General features: G+C 42.3%; 1 protein-coding gene across 1 annotated transcript in view; it reads right to left on the reverse strand.

Moving 5' to 3' along the window:
* Positions 1-22832, reverse strand: part of ABCB11 (ATP binding cassette subfamily B member 11) — a gene marked incomplete at its 5' end in the record, with an annotated part of 48958 nt that overhangs the window by 725 nt on the left and 25401 nt on the right. The window contains 13 exons of the mRNA XM_080621935.1: positions 279-425; positions 1240-1446; positions 2243-2440; positions 3442-3598; positions 3712-3953; positions 9223-9426; positions 11881-12042; positions 12139-12243; positions 15667-15825; positions 17362-17497; positions 21037-21115; positions 21793-21994; positions 22360-22530. Coding sequence (XP_080478061.1) covers positions 279-425; positions 1240-1446; positions 2243-2440; positions 3442-3598; positions 3712-3953; positions 9223-9426; positions 11881-12042; positions 12139-12243; positions 15667-15825; positions 17362-17497; positions 21037-21115; positions 21793-21994; positions 22360-22530 — 2169 coding nt within the window. The remainder of the gene's footprint in view (positions 1-278; positions 426-1239; positions 1447-2242; positions 2441-3441; positions 3599-3711; positions 3954-9222; positions 9427-11880; positions 12043-12138; positions 12244-15666; positions 15826-17361; positions 17498-21036; positions 21116-21792; positions 21995-22359; positions 22531-22832) is intronic.

The following is a 22832-nucleotide window of genomic DNA, read 5'->3' on the forward strand; positions in this document are numbered from 1 at the left end:
TCTGAAACCCAGGGAATTGGCACGCACATTTCTGGAAAGTGCTGCCTGTCTCTGGCAGTCTGAGAGCTCGTGTAACTGGTGGCTTGCTTATAGCTGTGCTTCCTGGATCTCCCGCAAAGCCCATTAAAGGTGTAAGTAAGTGCTGAATTAACAATGGGATGTAATACTGAAGTCATGCAATGGAGCACATTGGGATGTCTTTAAAGGACAGAAAAAGTCACTGTAAATTGTAAGCTGTTGTATGAACTTTCACTTATTGCCTATCCCTGCACATTTACCTTTTCACTTTCTGTGTCCAAGGCAGATGTAGCTTCATCCAGTAATAAAATTTTAGGATCTCGTATGATGGCCCTCGCTATAGCAATGCGTTGTTTTTGCCCACGAGACAGCTGAGATCCTTGAGCCCCAACATTAGTTTCATATTTCTGAAAATACACAAAAGGAAGGTTTTATTGAGGTGTAGGCAAACACACCAGTGCACAACCTGAAGGAAGAGCAGGAGAGAGGTGAAAGTGCTGAGCATTGCTGCCATCTCTTTAAAAACCCTGTGCAAGTGATACACATGGCTGCAGAGGGTGTGCAGTGTGGGGGCCCTAGGGCAGAGAGAGTGTGATGATGAGCCTAGAAGAAAACTTTGATAGCAGGATGTTGGCTTATTTGTTTAAGGCAAAAGAAATCCCCCACCCCAGATGTGGGAAAAGAGGCTGAAAGCAATGGAAAGGCTTTCTGGACAAGTTTTTTGTTTGGGTGCCTTAATTGTATCCATACCTTTTATCTTTTGATTTATATTTATATTATTTCAGTGCATTTCAGTACTCCTGAGGTGCACATAAGCAGCCACCTTCAGATCATGCCCTGATCAGAAGGCAAATCTCCCACAGTAGGGAACAGGATTTGTACTTTCTGACCTAAGTGTAATACTTTGCTCAACTGTGCTGCTGCTTTTCTCTTGTCCATGGCTTTGAAAAATTTTTTCTCCTATTTCAGAGTTGTAACCTCTGATTTCAGTTTTATCAATATTTGTTTACTGTGTAAAAATCCAGTAGCGACTCATGGCCAAACCCTCAGGAACATAATGAATGGCCATGACACCCTCTTTGCTCCTACTGTTACAGCTGTAAAAGTAAATAAAAGGTATATGTATGGAGCAACTTCAGCTGGGTTTGGAGCAGATCCCACTGCAGTAAACACCGAGCAGACAAGCTGTAGCTTCACAGCTGAGGCCTTGCAGGTACTTACATTAGGCAGTGACATAACAAAGTCATGCAGCTGAGCCTTCTGGGCTGCTTCTATGACTTTTTCCATCGTTGCCTCTTTAGTGTTACTGCCATATTTGATATTATCAGCAATGCTGCAGTCAAACAGCACAGGCTCCTGGGACACGATTCCAATTTTTGATCGAAGAAACTGCACATTTATTTTCGTGGTGTTGTGTCCATCTATTAACTACCAGGAAAGAGGAGAAAACTTGAAACATTATTGCAGAACAACAGCCTCCAAAAGCCAAACAGTTTATAACAAAACTAAATGGTTTAGCCATATTACTAAAATACAAACACAACTGATTTAAAGTGAGTTGAAGAATCTGCTTATCTTTGACTCCTTTGTGCATGACATGCATTTTCTGGGTATGCCTGTGATCCAGCCAGGCACCAGACCATTTGCTTAATCTTTAAGTCCAACTGCTTAGGGCTAGGTACATGCTTTGTTACCTTCCTGGCATAGCAATCACCATGCTTATATTTTCCAAAGAAAGATAAATCAAACTAGATGGTTAAGTATTTACATGAGGAAAAAAATACAGAAGTTTTTTAAGCTATCATTAATTTAAGAACTAGAAGGTAAATGTAGACAGTCTCAACCTGCAAGGAGGCTGCATGTTGAAGCTATATATTTAGGGATGTTCCAAACTCTGTTGCTCCATTCTGACATGATTTTTGCTTGTGCTTCCACAATAAGCACCACACATTGTACCTTTCATACAGGAATTATCAAGGTAAATGGCTGTGGCCTGCATAATACACAGGGGTACACCTGAGGCTTTGTAGTATATTCTGACCTTTCCTGAATACATCTAAGGCAATACTTGGGAATTGTCCCAACAGGCCACGTTTGAGAAGGAGCTGAAGCCACAATGTGCATATGTACATGCCACCACTGCTAGGCTGCACAGTAGAATACATTCAGAAAAGTCCTAACATTGCCAAAAACAAAGCATGCAAACCACATTTCCTTTCCTTACCACACTTCCTTGCTCAGGGTCATAGAAACGCTCCAGAAGCTGGACACTGGTGCTTTTACCACAGCCGCTACTTCCAACAAATGCCAATGTCTGTCCAGGCTTAACAGCTACAGAGAGTCCTTTCAGGACCTGAATATCAGGCCGAGAAGGGTATGTGAATTTACAGTTAAGAAATTCAATGCTTCCCTTGAAATCATCCTGATGAAAAAAAGAAATGAGAAAGATATTACAATGAGCTTGAGCTCAAAACTGAGTTGTAGATTACAAAGTAACTGTTCCTTAGATCTCATTCTTGCATCTCTTATTTAAAATATGACATTTGTGCTTGTGAAATTAGCCCAGAAAGAGCAATAAAAATGATGGTAGAGTAGCTGTCCTAGAGATGAAGCCATTAATCACAATACTGTAGCTCTGCTTCCCCATACCGCCTGAGGCAGCAATGGGAAATAGCATTGCCTTGCAATGGGTAAGTTATTTTCATACAGACACTGTGTAAATCTGGTGATAGGCCAAATACATCCATGCAAAAAGCTGGATTTGGTAAAAGAATTCAATTGAAATTTGCAACATTAAACTAATACATGAATTCAGGTCAGGTTTTCCGGAACTCTTAAAAAGCTCTGTTAAAAAACTCTGAAGGAATCAAGATACTTAATTTTCATTGTTTGACACAAAATACTTAATGTATTTAGTTCATAACAATTATTTCAAATTTGCATTTAATTCTGAAATAAGTTAAATGAGAAATAAACTCTTTGAATTTTCTGTCTGACTTTTCAGTTCCTCAAAACTTGAGCATTTTCATTTTGCCTGACTCAGAGGTGATTCGCTTCCTCATGAAAACCCACAGCATTTTGATGTGAATGGGAAAAAAAGCCTCCACTACAAGCTAGCAATAGTTTTACATGCAAACTCTAGAGCTGAAAGGAAAAAACATCCTATCCTGTGAGTCATCCAGACTGGTCCTCTTCCAATGTACGGGAGTTTTACACTGACAAATTCCTAATAGCCACTCTTTATATTCTTGCTGTCTAGTACAGAGATCACTGCTTCCAAAAGAACAAAGACAAGTAACAGTTATACATTCAGCATAATGTTCTTGTAAAGCAGTTATCCTCATGGACTTACAAAGCTCTGTTGCAACGTCAGGGCTTACATTGATCTGAACAACACCAGAAATTACTCATCTCCACACTTACCCATTTTTCCCCTTTTTCACTGTAAACACTGATTTTAGGAATCCGATCAACGAGTTGCAAAAGGCGTGCAGCAGATGTTTTGGCTTTGGCATAGTTTGGAGTGTAGGAAGAAGCTCTTCCCAAAGCAGTTCCACTGGTCACAATAGCAGAGATCACCCTGTAGGGAAGAGGAACACAGTCATTCCTGGGAAGCCATGAGGAAACTGACCACTACACTGAGATCAGGGCTTTGGGAGAGGAGCCTGTTTCTGGCTTGAGGCAGGTGTTCACCTGAACACAAAGCTGTAATGGAGTCCTTCAGTGTCAACTAGAAACCCTCCGTATCTGTAGGAGACAGCATTGGCAATGAACACGATGCTCTGGGCAAAGCCAAAGCAAAGTCCATAAACATGTGCTTTTTTGACGGCAGCTCGGTAGGGCATAGCCAGGTGCTTCTCAAAATTGTTGACAAACATTTTCTCTTTGCCTATCCCAGCTACAGTCCTGATGTTAGAGAGGGCTTCACTGGAAATCTGGAGGAGAAAAAGAAAGAAAATGAGTAAAAGCTCCTAATTTTTGCTTGTAAAAGTAGAGTGTGGGCACAATGCCAAAGAAAAATGGGTTTAGATATGATACTGACTGCCCAAGTATCAGCCAACATAAAGAGAAATTTTCCTATAAGTAATTGCCTACTAACATCCTCACTAGTAATGCTCTGTCTGCTCCACTAGAGCCAGGTTACAAGCTCTCGCTGGTGACTTATTTCACATAATATAAATAAATGTGACCTGCAAAAAAGCAAAAATGGTTTTAGGAAAATATTTTTATTTCAATTATTTTGTTTTACTTACAGAATAGGGAGTTAGAAGGGATGCTATCCCCAAATTCTGGTTCATGAATTAAAATCACTTGAATTTACTACATATTCTCACCTGCTCACCATCCCTCTTTCTCTATATCCAAAAAGCTTGATGAGATGGAACAACTAAATAGAGAGTCACACCATTTCCAGGATTTTTACCTTGTACATAAGCAAAAAGTGAGCAAATTATTCCTATATGTATAGGAAAATGCAACACAGGAAATTATGAGATAATTGCCATTAAAGCTTCTGTGGAGCTTTAATTAATTGTAGGCTTTATATTGGGCTTCGTTGCTGGTCACAATATGGGTCCCCAAAAAAATAGCACTAGAGCTTCATCTATAGAGGTAAATGGACTGTCTGATTCTAATTTCACCCTACTTATCTCAGTTTTCTTAAGACAATTTGTTTAAATGTTATAGTTTTCCTGGACTGTGATAGCAGCTTCACAGTGTAACATTTTCCTTTGGGAAGCAACAGGCTGGTGTACGGCTTATGAATGTTTTCAGCATCTAGGAAGAGATCTGAATATAAATCACTAAAAATGTTCCATCCAAATTCAAGGCTTTTTTTCCTGACCAAAATCAAGTGTCAAATCTCTTGCATCATGACACAACGTAAGAGAGTGGATCATAGAATCATAGAATAGTTAGGGTTGGAAAGGACCTTAAGATCATCTAGTTCCAACACCCCTGCCATGGGCAGGGACACCCCACACTAAACCATGTCACCCAAGGCCTCATCCAACCTGGCCTTGAACACCGCCAAGGATGGAGCATTCACAACCTCCCTGGACAATCCATTCCAGTGCCTCACCACCCTCTCAGTAAAGAATTTCTTCCGTATATCCAATATAAACTTCCCCTGTTGAAGTTTGAACCCGTTACCCCTTGTCCTGTCACTACAGTCCCTGATGAATAGTCCCTCCCCAGCATCCTTGTAGGCCCCCTTCAGATACTGGAAGGCTGCTATGAGGTCTCCATGCAGCCTTCTCTTCTCCAGGCTGAACAGCCCCAACTTTCTCAGCCTGTCTCCATACGGGAGGTGCTCCAATCCCCTGATCATCCTCGTGGCCCTCCTCTGGACTTGTTCCAACAGTTCCATGTCCTTTTTATGTTGAGGACACCAGAACTGCACACAATACTCCAAGTGAGGTCTCACGAGAGCAGAGTAGAGGGGCAGGATCACCTCCTTCGACCTGCTGGTCACGCTCCTCTTTGATGCAGCCCAGGATACGCTTGGCTTTCTGGGCTGCGAGCGCACACTGAAGCCGGCTCATGTTCATTTTTTCATCGACCAACACCCCCAAGTCCTTCTCTGCAGGGCTGCTCTGAATCTCTTCTCTGCCCAACCTGTAGCTGTGCCTGGGATTGCTCCGATCCAGGTGTAGGACCTTGCACTTGGCATGGTTAAACTTCATGAGGTTGGCATCAGCCCACCTCACAAGCGTGTCAAGGTCCCTCTGGATGGCATCCCTTCCCTCCAGCGTATCAACCAAATCACACAGCTTGGTGTCATTGGCAAACTTGCTGAGGGCGCACTCAATCCCACTGTCCATGTCACCGACAAAGATGTTGAACAAGACCGGTTCCAACACCGATCCCTGAGGGACACCACTCGTTACTGGTCTCCAGCCGGACATCGAGCCATTGACCACAACTCTTTGCGTGCGGCCATCCAGCCAGTTCTTTATCCACCGAGTGGTCCACCCATCAAATTGATGTCTCTCCAATTCAGAGACAAGGATGTTGTGTGGGACAGTGTCGAACGCTTTGCACAAATCCAGGTAGATGACGTCAACTGCTCTTCCCCTGTCCATCAGTTTCGTAGCCCCATCATAGAAGGCCACCAAATTGGTCAGGCAGGATTTCCCCTTAGTGAAGCCATGCTGGCTGTCACCAACCACCTCCTTGTTTTTCATGTGCCTTAGCATGCCTTCCAGGAGAATCTGCTCCAAGAGTTTGCCAGGCACAGAGGTGAGACTGACTGGTCTGTAATTCCCCGGGTCATCCATTTTCCCCTTCTTGAAAATGGGGGTTATATTTCCCTTCTTCCAGTCATCGGGAACTTCACCTGATAAGTAGATGCTGTGAATTGGATTGTTCAGGCTGCGCTTTTCCATCTTTAGCATGGCTGATGAGCAATCACTGTGGAATAACTTGTGGGAACTGCAAGCCATCCTGTTCCCACTATGTGGATGATTAAAGAAGAAGAAGAATTGCTGATAGTGCACCTGGGTCTTGAGCAAGCAAGGGGGTGTTTGTGTGCATGGGTGCAAGGTCGGGCTGGGAAAGAGCCTGGGGAGTGATTGTTTATAGAATGGGATTTATTGTGACTGAAGACAGTCACTGGGATTGATGTGGTCTCTGTTTGGTTTCATAGCTCAGACCCGTATCTGTGTACTATATATTACCGTGTTATAGCGAATAAAGAAGAACAGAACTGGAACTGATCTGGAACTAGTTGTGAAAGCTCTGTGTGTGTGTGTGTGTGTGTAGCCTCTTTCTTTACAGACACCACAGAACTGGAAGAATATTTAGCATTTGAATGCAGAGCTGGCAACTAAATTAGAAAATAACACCAGACATAACTGGTGTTACTGCCAAAACTGCTGAAGCATTGAGTGCCCTTTTCATCCCAGCCTCTGGGTCATTCTCTTGAATAAAAGCTGATGCCTCAACTAATTAGTGAAGTTTCTCTCCTTGTCAAGACAGTATTTTGGTTTATCACTTCTTGTAAATTATTTCATAAATAATTAAACCATTCTGAATGCAGGCAATTGGTCAGGTCTTAATTCTTCATTGGCTCTCTGGAACTGAAGACTGTTCCTAACAGCACCCAACAGTGACCCATAAACGAACTCATTTGATTAATGATACCAAAGTCATACTAATTCACATGACTTTTGTATATTCCAAAAGTCTGCATGTGTAGGTAGCATGTGGGGTTTTTAAGTAAGTAAGTTGTATGCCCCCAGTCATAACATACTTCTTTAAATCACACCCAAAATGGGAACTGGGAGCTGAAGATTTGCTACTTCTGGAGATGTCAAGAAAGAGGGTGGCAAAGCAGCTGCAGCAGGCAGTGGGAAAGCCAACCAGTAGCTACAGGGCAAAGGGCTCCAGGCTGTGTGTCTGCTGCACACATTAAGGGCAAGAGGAGGCTGAAGGTAGTTGGTTGAGAGCTCAGATAGGCAGAGGGAAGATTCAGATGGGGCAGGGTGGAAGGTGGGATGGGTAAGACATTTGCTGGGCAGGACTTTGATGTAGGAAGGAGGAGAATGGGGAGCAGTGGGTACTCTGCAAGAGTAATTTTAGGATGGGCTAAAGTAGCTCTGCAGAAAAAAAAAGATGAGGTGTTGGGCAGGCCTGCAAAGCTTATTTTTTCAGAAGCTAAAAATATGGCAGCCTTAAGAAAGGGGAGAAGGCTTAAGTGTTACCCCAAGGGGTGTAACCTGAGGTCATCTTCCTCATGTTGCCCATCTCCTAAACCCCCTGTGTTTCTGATGCAGCTCAGTTTCTGCACAGTTGCACTGGGTATATTTTAAAAGTATCAGGTTCTGGGTCATGTGCCAGAACTTAGTGACCCACAGCTAAAGTTAAAGGAGTTTGTGTGTTTCAAAGGCAGCAGACCTCGGAGGAGTGAACACATGAGAAAATGGCATTCCTTTCTCTTGTGTCCCTACCTTTTCCTTGCTTGACACCTGCACTGGAAGTCTGCTCAGCCAGTGCAAACCACATAAACCTATCCTCAGCCTTTTGAGTGAGGCAGTCCACAGGGCCTTGCAGCCATCAGAACATAGAATCATAGAATCATAGAATCACAGAATAGTTAGGGTTGGAAAGGACCTTAAGATCATCTAGTTCCAACACCCCTGCCATGGGCAGGGACAACCCACACTAAACCATGTCACCCAAGGCCTCATCCAACCTGGCCTTGAACACCACCAAGGATGGAGCATTCACAACCTCCCTGGGCAACCCATTCCAGTGCCTCACCACCCTCTCAGTAAAGAATTTCTTCCTTATATCCAATCTAAACTTCCCCTCTTTAAGTTTGAACCCGTTACCCCTTGTCCTGTCACTACTGATGAACAGTCCCTCCCCAGCATCCTTGTAGGCCCCCTTCAGATACTGGAAGGCTGCTATGAGGTCTCCATGCAGCCTTCTCTTCTCCAGGCTGAACAGCCCCAACTTTCTCAGCCTGTCTTCATACGGGAGGTGCTCCAGCCCCCTGATCATCCTCGTGGCCGTCCTCTGGACTTGTTCCAACAGTTCCATGTCCTTTCTATGTTGAGGACACCAGAACTGCACACAATACTCCAAGTGAGGTCTCACGAGAGCAGAGTAGAGGGGCAGGATCACCTCCTTCGACCTGCTGGTCACGCTCCTCTTGATGCAGCCCAGAATACAGTTGGCTTTCTGGGCTGCGAGCGCACACTGAATTTATATATTAACTGACAAATGAGAATCAATAGAACTTCAACTCTTGCAATCCACACCAATAATATAGTTATGTCTGTGATCTAGCAGCACACACTGATGGAGAGCTGGTACACAACTGCACAAACTGACCTGGGTTCAGTGCTGAATTCTCAGGTGGGAGGATTCCTATCTGAACAAGCATCAGTGCTTTCTGAGGACAGCATCAACAAATGGGTATTTAAATAAAAGCCAAAAAGGTGGGGCAGACTGCTGAGAGATCTCTGACCACCAATTCTGAAAAGTCAGGCACATTCCATGCAGCAAGTGCTTCTGCAGTTAGGGAGTTCCCAATGGTGGTTTGATGAGTTGACAAGCTGAAACATTACAACTTATTACAAATTATTACAACCATTGCCAGTTTCATGACATTTGAACTGCTGATGGCCCCAAATGCCTGATTTTTCAACTACCCATGATTGCAAATATAAATTAGTTTTCACATAACACATAACATACCCGTCCAGTAGCTTCCAGTGCTTTCTTGTCCTGAGCAGCAAATCCTGTCAGCATTTTAGCCTGCACAGCTCCAGATAAGGCCAAAAATGGCAGGAAACACAGTATAACTAAACTCAGCTTCCAGCTGAAGAAGAAAGCAATGATCATGGCCACCCCAATGTTAGTGAAGGAGGTGACAATCATTCCTATCTGCGATCCAGTTGCCTTCAAAGAAAAGAAACAGATCATGGCATCATAACATCACAGAATCATAGAGAGGTTTGGATTGGAAGGAACCTATAAGCTCACCTAGTTTCAGCCCACTGAGATGAGACTGTAGTTCCCTAGATCTTCCTTTTATAACTGACATACTGATAGAAGCTTTTCTTGTTGCCCTTGACATCCCAGGCCAGACTGAGTCCTGTCAGGGCTTTAGCTTTCCTAACCTTATCACTGGCTGCTTGGACAATTTCTCTGTATTCCTCCCAGGCTAACTATCCATGCTTCCACTATCTCTAAGCTTCCTTTTTGCATGTGAGTTTGTCCAGGAGCTCCGTGTTCACCCACAACACATGCCTTCTGGCGTTTTTGCCTGACTTCTGTTTGTTGGGATGCATCACTCCTGAGCTTGGAGGAGGTGACCCTTGAATATTAACCAGCTTTGTTGGGCCTCTCTTCCCTCCAGGGCTTCAGCCCATGGTACGTCTGCTAAGCAGAGACCTGGAGAGGCCAAAGTCCAGGATAGTGAGCTTGCTGTCCACCCTAAGGATCTTGAACCGATTGACCTATACTCAGATACATGATGATTGACTTGTATTTCAATAGAAACTTCAATGATCTTTAAATAAATTTTCCTATAAAACTTTAGAAAACTCTAAATGATATTAAAATATCATAAAGCACTAGCGACTGCTGACTGCACTGCAATTTAGCTAGTTTGGATATATTGTTTCCTGTTAATTGTGTCAAGAGGACTACAAATGTCCACTATTCCTTTCACCCACCAAACTTTCAATTGAGAACTCTGAAAATTGTTTCTAATGACTGTGAGAAAGATCATCTAACAATTTTCATAAGTTCCCTTGGTTCCTTCGGGAATTCCTCATCTGAGCACTCTGATACTTTATCCATCTAGAGTTAAATAATACACAGAACCATTTGCAACTTACCTATTAATACCAAATTCTCACCTGTGCTAAAATCAGTAAGAAACAGCATCAAGAAAGCATGACTTTAAAGCTGCATTTCTGCCTGTCTCTCTAATAAGGAAATATTTTAAATATGCCTTTGACATCACATTTATTGAATGCATTCACCTTCTCCTTATGTACTTAACACTATTCTTTGTATAAACCTGATTTATTTATTCAGAAGTCAGAAGTTATTTTCTTTCTTAGCAGTAAACAACAGCCCTGGATAGGAACCAGGTTGCTATGTATTAGGGAAAAAAAACCCAATGCATTTGATATCCCTGATCATTTTCAGCCAAATTCATTTTCATGATCTGAGCTTGCAGCACAAAATGCCTATCACCTACTTCTCCTCTGACCTGCAGAACTAGAGCCTGGCCATAGAGGAAGGCACACCTCCCAGCTCTGCAGAGGGAGCAGCCACAGTTCTGCTCTTCCCTGGATCCTGCAGCTCTAACATCCCACACATACTCTTACTCCTGGTGCAAATGTAGACATTTTCAGACCTTGGACACTTGTGTGCATATTCTCACCTTCAGCTCACTCTGCAATAGCAGCATTTGGCCAAATTCTATGCTGGGCAGTGAAAGGTGGACAACACTGCTGCTCAAGTAGCTCTGGATTTTTAATCCTGTAGCTGTGGGTCGAATGGTTGTGCCTCACTGCTCTACATGTGCTTAGAACAAAGTATCCTTTAGGAGGCTATAAACAGTTCAGTGTTTTACAAGTTTATTTATTTCAATTAAAATATGCCCTGTAAGTGCCTGTGAGAGCTGGAGCTCAAGAGGTTTGCAGCTGGTTTCTCTGATTCTGTAGATAATGCTGCTGACAGGGGGTTTGGGAGCCTCTTAGCAATTTTGTCTTTTCAATTCTTAAAATTTCCATTAATAGTTTGGAAAAACTAACCCATCACCTTCAGTCAAACTGAAACAGGACAATTTTTGTAACAAAGGAATCTCTATGTTTCCTTCTTTGTTTCAAGAAAATTGCTTGCCAAGTAGAATGGCATTTGACTCACTTCTACCAAGTGGACTGTCTGATTAAATCAAAACTGTCACGACAAGCATAACACCATGCTGGAAACTTGAAAACATGAATAGTGATGCATGTCACTAAAATACTAGTGTGATATTCTTTTGAAATAAACACTCCAGCCTTGTACCAAAAGGCTAATTCATCTCCAGAAAAAAAAAAAAAAAAAAGAAATTAAAACTTTTGCCCTGAATGCTCCTTCTTGTTCCATTGATGGTTGCTATCTTATTGATTTTTGTGTTCTTGTTGTGGTAATACAGGCAGGAATAATGAGCAGTATATTGTGCCTCTGTTTGTGCTTTTAGGTAAATGTGATGATAATAGTTCCACATTGAGAGTCTGTGATAAATGGAAATAGATTACTTGACTGACCAAGGACTGCTCTACACCGACCTTGCCAAAACACACCTTCAATCAGTGCTTATAGTAAACCAATTCTTAAACTACCAGGTCTTACCCCTTGGACCTGTGAGGCGTCTGTTGCAAGTCTTGTAGTCAAAGCACCAGGGCTGTTCTTCCGATCGTCAAACCAGCCAATGTCTTGCCCCAGCATAGACTGGAAACCAATTTTTCTTAACCGTCTTGTAAGCAGCTCACCAGACTTGGCAAAGGTGTAACCCTGGGGTGCACAAGAATAAACAGACATTGTACAGAAAGAGATACCCACAGAGTAAGGGATCAGAAACAAAATGTACCTGTATTTGACTGCTATTACCTGTAGAAACTGTGTGAAAAAGGAAAGAATTCCAACAAAAACAAAGAGCAGGCAGGCACCATTGATCTGTGTCCTCTGTTCTTCTTCATCAAGAATGGAAAAGGTCTTGGTGAAAAAAAAAAAAAGGTGGCATCATATTCAAAGTGTCAGGTTTGGTGTTTGTGAAGTCTGTTAATGACTCACTATTGCCCACCCCAGAATCAAAGCCAGAATACAAAACCCTCCCTCACCTCTTGCAAAAGCCCAATTCCTTATTTTCCTAAGGTGAGCCTGGATACAACATAATGTTTTTACTCCTGTTAAACAACAGGTTTATTGTACTTGGTGTCTGCACATACTTCTATCACTTGCTGCCCATCCCTAGTTGTAATTATTCATTCCCTCACTCTAAACAAGAGCCAGTGTGATAACCTGAGAATAGCAACAAAATAAAAGCATGGCGACAAAGCAAGAGTGCAGCAGCTCTCTTACTTCCTCTCTGATCTATGCCAAACACAACTTTATTGGGTCATACAAAACGAAGGCTGTATATAATTATAACATAGCTTGACTCTCCCAGCACAACATTAATGGATGCTGTAATTGCTATAGGTAGGCTTCAAAAGGGATCTGTTGTCTTTACTGAAGAAGTGTGGATATAAGGAATTTGCTTACTACTGGGTACTTGAGAAAGAGCATTAGTGCTTAAAGTACAGCCCCTTCACCCCATTCTGGTCCAGTTTCCCTGGTACTTTGCTTTTATCTCTTGTTTTGAATATCTGCTCTTCTTCAACACATGCCAATGCTACTGGCTGCTGCTGAAAAAGTGGTCCAAATCTAAGTAGCCATTCTTTAGCAATTCCTTTTGGTCAGAGCAGATGATATGTAGGTCAGTTAGCCTACTTGAAGTTGTTAAACTGCTTCTGCTCCTTGCAGATATAAGCCACAGCTCATGTTTGTACTTCTCCACTAACCTTAGATTAATTCTAATTTGATTTCACAGGTAAAAATTTCTATAAATTGACTAATCTCTCAATCTGTTATCATAAGATGTAATTATAAATAATCTGTGCATTTGACTTTTACTTATATCCAAACAAGCTTAAATTCTTTTAGGTAAGTATTTAACAGTAGAAAGAGAAGAAGGAATTTTCATTACAGCTGCAAAATAGAAACAAAAATAAACTTATGTACTAGTCTTAAAAGGTCAACCCAAGTTATTTATGGTTCAAAGTGAGCTATGCATCAAAGTAACACAGAGGTATTAGAGCATGAAGCTGAGAAAAATAAATAGTTGTTCTCTAGTGGGAATTCCATTCTCAATTCAAGTACTTTAACTTTGTACTTTGGCAACAAAATAAATCCTGCAAAATCAAGAATGATGATATCAAAAAGGAACTTAGTGTTTGAAGCCAAGATCTGCTCCACTGCCATGCTGTCATACCAGTAGCAAGGCATGTTACTTTCTCAGATTAATCTTTGTTTAAACATAATCACCAGGTATGTTTTAATCTGTCATAATAAGAACAAAATTACTGAGATATTTGTTCCAAAGGTACATTGCTGATCTGAACTGATCAGAAGACTGACAGAATCAAACAACTGGGTTGGAAAAGACCTTCAAGATCATCAAGTCTAACCGTTACACGTATCCAGTATTATCCAGTTCTTCATTCACTTTTGGGGACTAATTTCTGAGAACCTTCAAGGCAGACTTTGCTAAATTTATCTTTCCATTTCATAGCTGGGGTGATTTTCCCCCTCACTTCCCCAGCATACTGGTCCTACAGCACAAGCCCACGTGTCTGTCACACCATTGCAGATATTCAGACAGCTTGGTAAGCAGATGCATATTCCATCTGCCTGACTGCCTTGGCACCAGGCAGAAATGTTTTAAATTTATGAATAATGAAACACAGATGTTGCACTTTGCTCATGTTCATTATGGCTTGGTTTTTTCTTGCAGCCTCTCTCCTTTGATGAGCCGAGACCTTCAAGAGAAGGAATTCATCCTTGGCAATGAAGGCATTTAGCATTTTGCAGGAATATGGCAGCCCCAGAACTCCTAGTGTTTAGAAACTTGCTCTCAAAAGGAATCAAAGTAGATTCATTGCATAATGCACATAGCAGTGTCTCACCTGCTTTCTAGTGAAAACCTCAGATCCTGGCATGGGGTCTAGACACTCAGAAAGTGTTTGCAGGTTGCACAACTATGGCTAAAAGGGCAAGCACATTGGCCAGGAGCCACTGAGTTGATCAGCAAGGACTGGAAGGCCTTTTGTTCTGCCCCTCCCTCGGTCTTAACTAGAAAACATCAAGCTGTAAGTAAATGTGATTCAAAGTCCTGAGTAACTTCCCAGAGAGAAATATCTAAGCCAAAATATGCCCCCCCCTCAAAAAAAAAAAAAAAAAAAAAAAAAAAAAAAGATAAAAAACCAAAGCAAACAGCAATAGGTTAATCTTTCTTTTGATAGACTGCTGGCACTGCTATCAGGAGCATTTTCTCAACCCTTTTCTCATCAGTAGCTCAGATGCTGGGGCATTCATTCATTCACTCTTTCCCGCCTGAAAGGTTTTGAACCTCCAGTTTCTAGAAGAGTATCTGCCCTTTAGGTCATATTTTATTTGCATGCATATGTTCCTACTGTGACCTAAGCAAGTAACTGGTAATCACAAGTTTTATCCTATCTCAGGTGAGTACACAAACCACAAAACAAAAATGCCATTCACATTTTCTTCCCCCTGAATGTGTCATTACTTTGACTATAAGACACAATATCAATAGAGGGTTTTTCTCTAACCTCTTAATTCGTGAAATTTAGGACACTTTCCTAGGCATTAGTTACAGCAGCGCTGAATTTCTCCAGGCAGCCTTCCAGTTTCCCACTAACTTGGCAAATGTTTCCCCAAAAAGCTGTTTTAAGAAAGGGGAAGCATCCTGGTTTTGAAGGAAAAAATAATCATGGTTGAACTCTTGAAAATTTTCAAGCAAGGCTGTGGATTTTGGTGGTAATACATCCTTTAGTGAATGCCAAGGTTTAAAGCATATTCGTGTTACCTCCTTGTCTTTCAAACTTGTTGATACATGACTACTTTTTGCTGGCAGCTATGAACCCCATCACAATTATCTGGCTCTCCCTGGTCATTCTGCAGGGGGTGGGCATCATTGAGCTGCCTGAAATATATGAACAAATTAATGAAGTATTTTTTTGATCTGACCCAAAACTTTCTCAAATGCTTCGCCAAGTCTTCAGAATAATATTCTGTAGGTCAGGAATTCTGCATGTCTCTCTCTCCACTATAACTGCATGTGGGGTACATCTTGTCTCACCTATGCTAATGAGCCTACCCCTTCAAAGAGCTCAAATGATAGCATGATGACAATGATATAAATATCTCTACTGAATAATTGTTTATAGGCAAGAAGTCTAACCCCATTTACTTGATGCAATATATAGATTTGCCCCAAACATGTAAAGTTCTGCATCATATATTCACTCCCCTCTATTTCAGAGCTAAAACACACTTTAAAATGTTAGCATAACTCACCCCAAGAATCTGACTGAATAACAAAGCATAGAGTGGACTGACTGCTCCATTCACAGCTGCTGCCAGAGATCCAAGTACCATGTATGGCCATTCAGAGGCATTGTATTTCAAAATTCTGGTAAATGGCACAGGCTTGACATCTTCCTCCACAACAGATTCCTAAAAAACCAAGTTATATCTATGAAGCAAATGAATTCCCCCAGTGATGTTCTCCCTTTGACAGTGAGATAATAGTTAGCCTAATCTGTTAAATGGCCATCTAGTGCCCTAACAGCTGCTACAGATTTGTACTGGAAGGGACAATGATGGGCCTTGACTGCTGTCTGAATCTCTTTTGTAGGGCTGGAGAGTCACAAGAGAGTCACATAAAGAGAGTCATTTTTACTGTCCCTGGAGAAAAACAAAGAGACTGGTACCTTGGGCAGCTCTACTGATTTTAACTTAAGAGGTTGATTATGACAAGTTTAAGACTTTCTGCCACTGAAACTCATGCTGTTCTCTTTTGGCTGCCTTCAAATGAGGTGTGATTCAATACCCAGTGCCAAAACTTAAACTTCTTCCTCACAAGCAGCTTTTTGTATCACTACTGGAATCTTAAGAAATATTATTTTAAAGTATTGTGGGTGAACATACTGATCAGACTCTACATCAAATTAATATGTGTGCTATAGAACTAAACCAAGGAAAATGTCAGAGAAATAGCTGGATTCAGGCTTTATACATACTAATTACCCCTCCCTTCTGTGTAACATCCTCAGACTATATGCTGAATTCCTGTAATTATGCCCAGTAAGAGCAGAATATTCATCATCAAATTATAACTTACCCTAACCCTGCAGCTTGATTTGCGCAGAATTTTTGTAACACTTGGTGTGCTGAGCCCTGCTTATCTCCCTCAGTTCATATGGCTGGAAATGCCCAGACAAAACAGGCACTCTGAAGACCTATCTGCTGGAAAGGTGCAAGGATGATTGGGTGGAAGCATCTTGTATTTTCTCTTTTTTTGAGCTGCTCCTAGAGGGAGAGCACTAAAGCCCTCTATGTATCCACAGAATAGGTTTAGCAATAGTAAGACCAGTGACTTCTAACTGCTGCTTTCTGCATTGAACAATCATAGCCATGCAAATTGGTGCAGGGAGCTTCATAAGCACTTTGGAAACCCACTGTGTATATTCCTACAGATTCTGCATGACTTTAAGGCATGCTGTCTTTGTTTTCTATGCCAGTTGATTGCACAAGGACACTATCAGTGAAAGGACTCTGAGTTAGGTTGCAGTGAGAGTGTCTCTTTACAAGTCTCCAGATGATTTTGAGATGAAAGTGAATTTACTCTTTACTGAACAAGAAGCAGTGTTATTTGTATCACTGAGCGGCTATTACATTTCACAGAGTGAGCATTTTGCTCTTTGCCTGTTAATTCAGCTTTTATGAATATGTCTCTTCAACTTAATTTACAACATATACTAGTTTACCAACAGGTCATGCTCTGGTAGAAATGGGCCAGGAAGCACAGCTGCCACCAAAATGCAGCCTAGGTTTTACAGAGGATAAGAACAGAAGCTGTGGTTTTGTTTGAGAAGATCAGTCCAAGAAGATGTATCTGCCAACAGCAACCGTAACAGAGGCACAAATCTACAGGTTATCATTACCAAGTAATATTGGGTTGAAAACTTAATAACAAACTATAGACCTGACCTTTTTCGCTTCTCCATCATCTTCTCCATAAGAAGGTGTAAGATACATAGACTCTGCATGATCTCTTGCAATGGATAATGGAGGGTCAGGGGCTACATTAGAGAGCTGAGATCTGGAGCGCTGCCGAAGTGAAGCTCTGTAAAGAGGACAGAAAATGGGCTGTTATTCACAGCACAGTAACACAATACTTGCTTGCAAAGCAGGTGCAGTTTTCATATCAACTAGATCAGAATTCATTGAAGCAAATCATAGGAATCCCATGGACTTTTTCTTTCTTTTTCTTTCTTTTTCTACATTCTCCTAACTTCTTGAGAAGAAAATATCCCACAATAGTGACAAATACTTTTGAAAGTCACATTCCACCACCACCATTTAGACGTCGTCTTTTATGTATCCTGCCCTGTGTATTTGCTAAGTAAAATCACGGTCTATCCTACTATATTTGCACAAGACCTTAAGACAGCAAGTCAATTCAGCATTATCACTATGAACTAATTCAGTCCAGCAAAACCCACCTCTACCCCTGACAAAAATAACCCTGTAATGTAGGAGACAAGCATTCATTTACATATGCCTGTCATAGGCTTGTCTGAAAGAAACATTTAGTGTCTAGCTACAAAATAGTCTGGCTTGTAAAGTGTGTTAACTTTCATCAAGTAGAAACTATAATAAAATCGTCCTTGTACATTGCACTGATTTCTCAAGTAATTGCATAGCAAGTCATTTTTCAAATAACTGCACTGAAAGCACATTAAGCAATACAAATATATGGGGCTCTATGGTAGTAATATTAAAAATGGAACATTAACATAGGACACAAGAACTGGAGGGAAGGTATTATGGATATAAAGGGGAGTAAAATTTAGAGTCTTACTATTTATCCATGGCCCTTCAATTTCTTTCCAAGTGAACTTCTGTCTTAGTAAAATGCTTGTAGCCTTCCCAGTCTCTTTTACACAACATAGAATAGTTATCATAGAATCATAGAATAGTTAGGGTTGGAAAGGACCTTAAGATCATCTAGTTCCAACACCCCTGCCATGGGCAGGGACACCCCACACTAAACCATGTCACCCAAGGCCTCATCCAACCTGGCCTTGAACACCACCAAGGATGGAGCATTCACAACCTCCCTGGGCAACCCATTCCAGTGCCTCACCACCCTCTCAGTAAAGAATTTCTTCCTTATATCCAATCTAAACTTCCCCTCTTTAAGTTTGAACCCGTTACCCCTTGTCCTGTCACTACAGTCCCTGATGAATAGTCCCTCCCCAGCATCCTTGTAGGCCCCCTTCAGATACTGGAAGGCTGCTATGAGGTCTCCACGCAGCCTTCTCTTCTCCAGGCTGAACAGCCCCAACTTTCTCAGCCTGTCTTCATATGGGAGGTGCTCCACTCCCCTGATCATCCTCGTGGACTTGTTCCAACAGTTCCATGTCCTTTTTATGTTGAGGACACCAGAACTGCACACAATACTCCAAGTGAGGTCTCACGAGAGCAGAGTAGAGGGGCAGGATCACCTTCGACCTGCTGGTCATGCTCCTTTTGATGCAGCCCAGGATACAGTTGGCTTTCTGGGCTGCTAGCGCACACTGCAGCCAGCTCATGTTCATTTTTTCATCGACCAACACCCCCAAGTCCTTCTCCGCAGGGCTGCTCTGAATCTCTTCTCTGCCTAACCTGTAGCTGTGCCAGGTGTAGGACCTTGCACTTGGCATGGTTAAACTTCATATGGTTGGCATCAGCCCACCTCACAAGCGTGTTGTGGTCCCTCTGGATGGCATCCCTTCCCTCCGGCGTATCAACTGAACCACACAGCTTGGTGTCATCGGCAAACTTGCTGAGGGCGCACTCAATCCCACTGTCCATGTCACCGACAAAGATGTTGAACAAGACCGGTCCCAACACCGATCCCTGAGGGACACCACTCGTTACTGGTCTCCAGCCAGACATCGAGCCATTGACCACAACTCTTTGCGTGCGGCCATCCAGCCAGTTCTTTATCCACCGAGTGGTCCACCCATCAAATTGATGTCTCTCCAATTCAGAGACAAGGATGTCATGTGGGACAGTGTCGAACGCTTTGCACAAGTCCAGGTAGATGACATCAACTGCCCTGCCCCTGTCCATCAGTTTCATAGCCCCATCATAGAAGGCCACCAAATTGGTCAAGCAGGATTTCCCTTTAGTGAAGCCATGCTGGCTGTCACCAACCACCTCCTTGTTTTGCATGTGCCTTAGCATGCCTTCCAGGAGAATCTGCTCCAAGAGTTTGCCAGGCACAGAGGTGAGACTGACTGGTCTGTAATTCCCCAGGTCATCCATTTTCCCCTTCTTGAAAACGGGGGTTATATTTCCCTTTTTCCAGTTGTCGGGAACTTCACCTGACTGCCATGATTTTTCAAATATGATGGCCAGTGGCTTAGCAACTTCATTTGCCAGCTCCTTCAGGACCCACAGATGGATGTCGTCAGGTCCCATGGACTTGTGTACGTTTAGGTTTTTAAGATGGTCTCGAACCAGATCCTCTCCTACAGTGAGCCTAGGGTCTTCATTCCCACAGTCCCTGTGTTCGCCTTCCAAGACTTGGGTGGTGCAGTCAGAGACTTTGCCAGTGAAGACCGAGGCAAAGAAGTCATTAAGAACCTCACCCTTCTCCAAATCCAGGGTAGCCAGTTCTCCTGATAGCTTCTGAAGGGGGCCTATGTTGTCCCTAGTCTGTCTTTTACTCGCTACGTACCTGTAGAATCCCTTCCTATTATCCTTAACATCCCTAGCCAAGTTCAATTCTAACTGGGCCTTAACCTTCCTCACCTGGTCCCTAGCTTTCCGAACAACATCCCTGTATTCATCCCAGGCCGCCTGTCCCTGCTTCCACCTTCTATAAGCCTCTTTTTTCCTTTGAAATTTCCTGAGCAGCTCCTTATCCATCCAAGGAGGTCTCCTGGCCCTCCTGCTGCACTTCCTTCTAGTTGGATGCAACACTCCTGAGCTTGGAGCAGGTGATCCTTGAATAACAACCAGGAGCCTTGGGCCCCCCTGCCCTCTAGGGCTGTATCCCATGGAACCTTACTAAGCAGGCTCCTGAAGAGGCCAAAGTCTGCTCTCTTAAAGTCCAGGGCAGTGAGCTTGCTGCACGCTCTTCTCACTGTCCCGAGGATCTCCAATTTGACCATCTCGTGGTCGCTGCAACCAAGGCTGCCCTGGAGTGTCACATTTCCAACCAGCCGTTCCCTGTTGGTGAGCACGAGGTCAAGCATGGCACCTCTCCTTGTCGGCTCCTCTATTACTTGCAGAAGGAAGTTGTCTTCCACACAATCGAGGAACCTCCTGGATTGCTTGTGCCGGGCCATACCTTCACTCCAACAGATGTCAGGGTGGTTGAAGTCTCCCATGAGAACAAGGGCCTGTGAGCGTGAGGCTGTTCCTATCTGCCTATAGAGCACTTCATCCACAGATTCCTCTTGATCAGGTGGTCTGTAACAGATCCCCACAGTAATGTCCCCCATCGCTGCTCTCCCTTTAACCTTGACCCACAAACTCTCTGTCGACTGCAACAGAGAATGTCTGCGACATAACAGAGAATTGATTCATTAGCACTATTGAGATTTTGGAATAGTGGGATGAAGTATAGAGCTGGAAACATTGAGATTTACGGTCATTTTTAAGACTCACCGCAAACTGGCCCGATAGCTTCCTCTGCTGAATGACTGTGCTTTCTCAAGATTTGGCTCAACTACATTATTTTCTGCTGCTGTAAAACATAGTAGATGGAACTCTTCAGTTTGTGCTAAAATTGATACAACCTAAGTCCACTGTGCTCTTCAAGAAAGTGCAGTGACTCCAAGTCATAACTGGAATACTTTGTAGAAGGCAATGAATGTAATACAACCTTGCTACTTAACCTACATGTACCACACATTTTATATTTGTGTTTGACATGATGAATTTAACTGAATATTAACCTGAAGACCATCTCACTTGTATTGTGACTGCTAAAGGCTGTTTCCGTATTTTAGTACTGTAATTGCTCTCTTCTTTTAAGATAATAGTATTCAAGGTATGATGTTTCACAAAAATACAACAGATCATTGTATTAGATCTCCATTTCCAGAAGCCTCTAGTAAATCAAATAGGGTGGTTTCAGAATACTCTGTAATTTGCTTGCATTCCAAATGCAGCAGGGCTGGAATGTCAGCACTAAATGGAGCTATAAAATGATGGGTATTGCAAGTCAAGATTAATGTTTCAGGACAGATCTATATTAGGAAGATCATTCAGTGTGTATACAGTTAGAATACTTTGGTGAGGGCTATCAATGTATTACTTTAATGAATGTTGAAATTCAGCCAGAAAGGCAGAAATATAAGTAAAAAAAAATCTGCATTCTGTGTTTTTTACATCATTTTATAAAAGAAAACAAATACTCACTTTCTGTTGCTTCTCTGTTAGCTGCTGTGTCTCCACCACTTTGCAAGGTCACCAACATGAAATAAACCCCTTTCTTCTTCAAGAGTTCTTCATGAGTTCCTCTCTCCACAGCCCTTCCGTGCTCAAAGCCAACAATGACATCAGCAGCTTTGATGGCTGACAGGCGGTGAGCTATGGAGATGGCTGTGCGGCCAAGGCGAGCCTGACATGGAACAACAACAGCCCCAGTCACAGGACAGCAAACACAAGTGCTTGGAACCCACAGTATGTAATCTAAAGTTTGGTCAAACCAACAGGAGTCTCTCTAGTAGTTTCAGCTGACTTTGACTTGAACTCCGTTCATAGCCCGTGAATGAGACCCTGTTTCTGAGTAAAGGGAGCTATATATGTCTGTTAATGCCCAAGAAAAAATTACATTGTCACTAATACTAAGGTTCTAGTTCTGTATACGAACCAACTGTTAAGAAAAGCTCACTGCTTTGTTGCAATTCAGCAGTACCCTCTGCAGAGTGCATTAAAAATAATTTCTGTCCTTTTAAGTCTGATTTATGCTATGCTACAGCAAACCTTATGAAGAGCTTCTTGGACAGTAGCTTCACTTTCATTATCAAGTGCTGATGTAGCCATATCCAGCAGCAGGATTTTGGGGTTTCTCACAAGAGCTCGAGCAATAGCTATCCTCTGTTTTTGACCTCCGCTCATCTGGCTTCCACCCTCTCCAACATGAGTGTCAAATTGCTGTGTGAAAGATAAAAAAACCAAAAAGATCTGTTAGACTCCATGAAGACATGGGTAAAATGTTTCTCTGATCTGTTCTGGGGGAAGACTTCAAAACATACTATCTTTGAAAGACAAAAACATTGTGAGTGCACCAGGTTCAAAGGAAAGCTGATGAAATAACTTCCTTCATAATGAAAAACATAATTTTGTCTGAATTAGAATTGCAACCCCAAAACAAATGTAGGTACTGATAAAAAGGTGAAATGTTTTGGTTTGGCTCGAAATGACTATATTAGCAAAAGCTGAAATGGAGAGAAAAA

The sequence above is a fragment of the Psittacula echo genome (genome assembly GCF_963264785.1).
Source record: "Psittacula echo genome assembly, chromosome: 6".
Lineage (NCBI taxonomy): Eukaryota > Metazoa > Chordata > Aves > Psittaciformes > Psittacidae > Psittacula > Psittacula echo.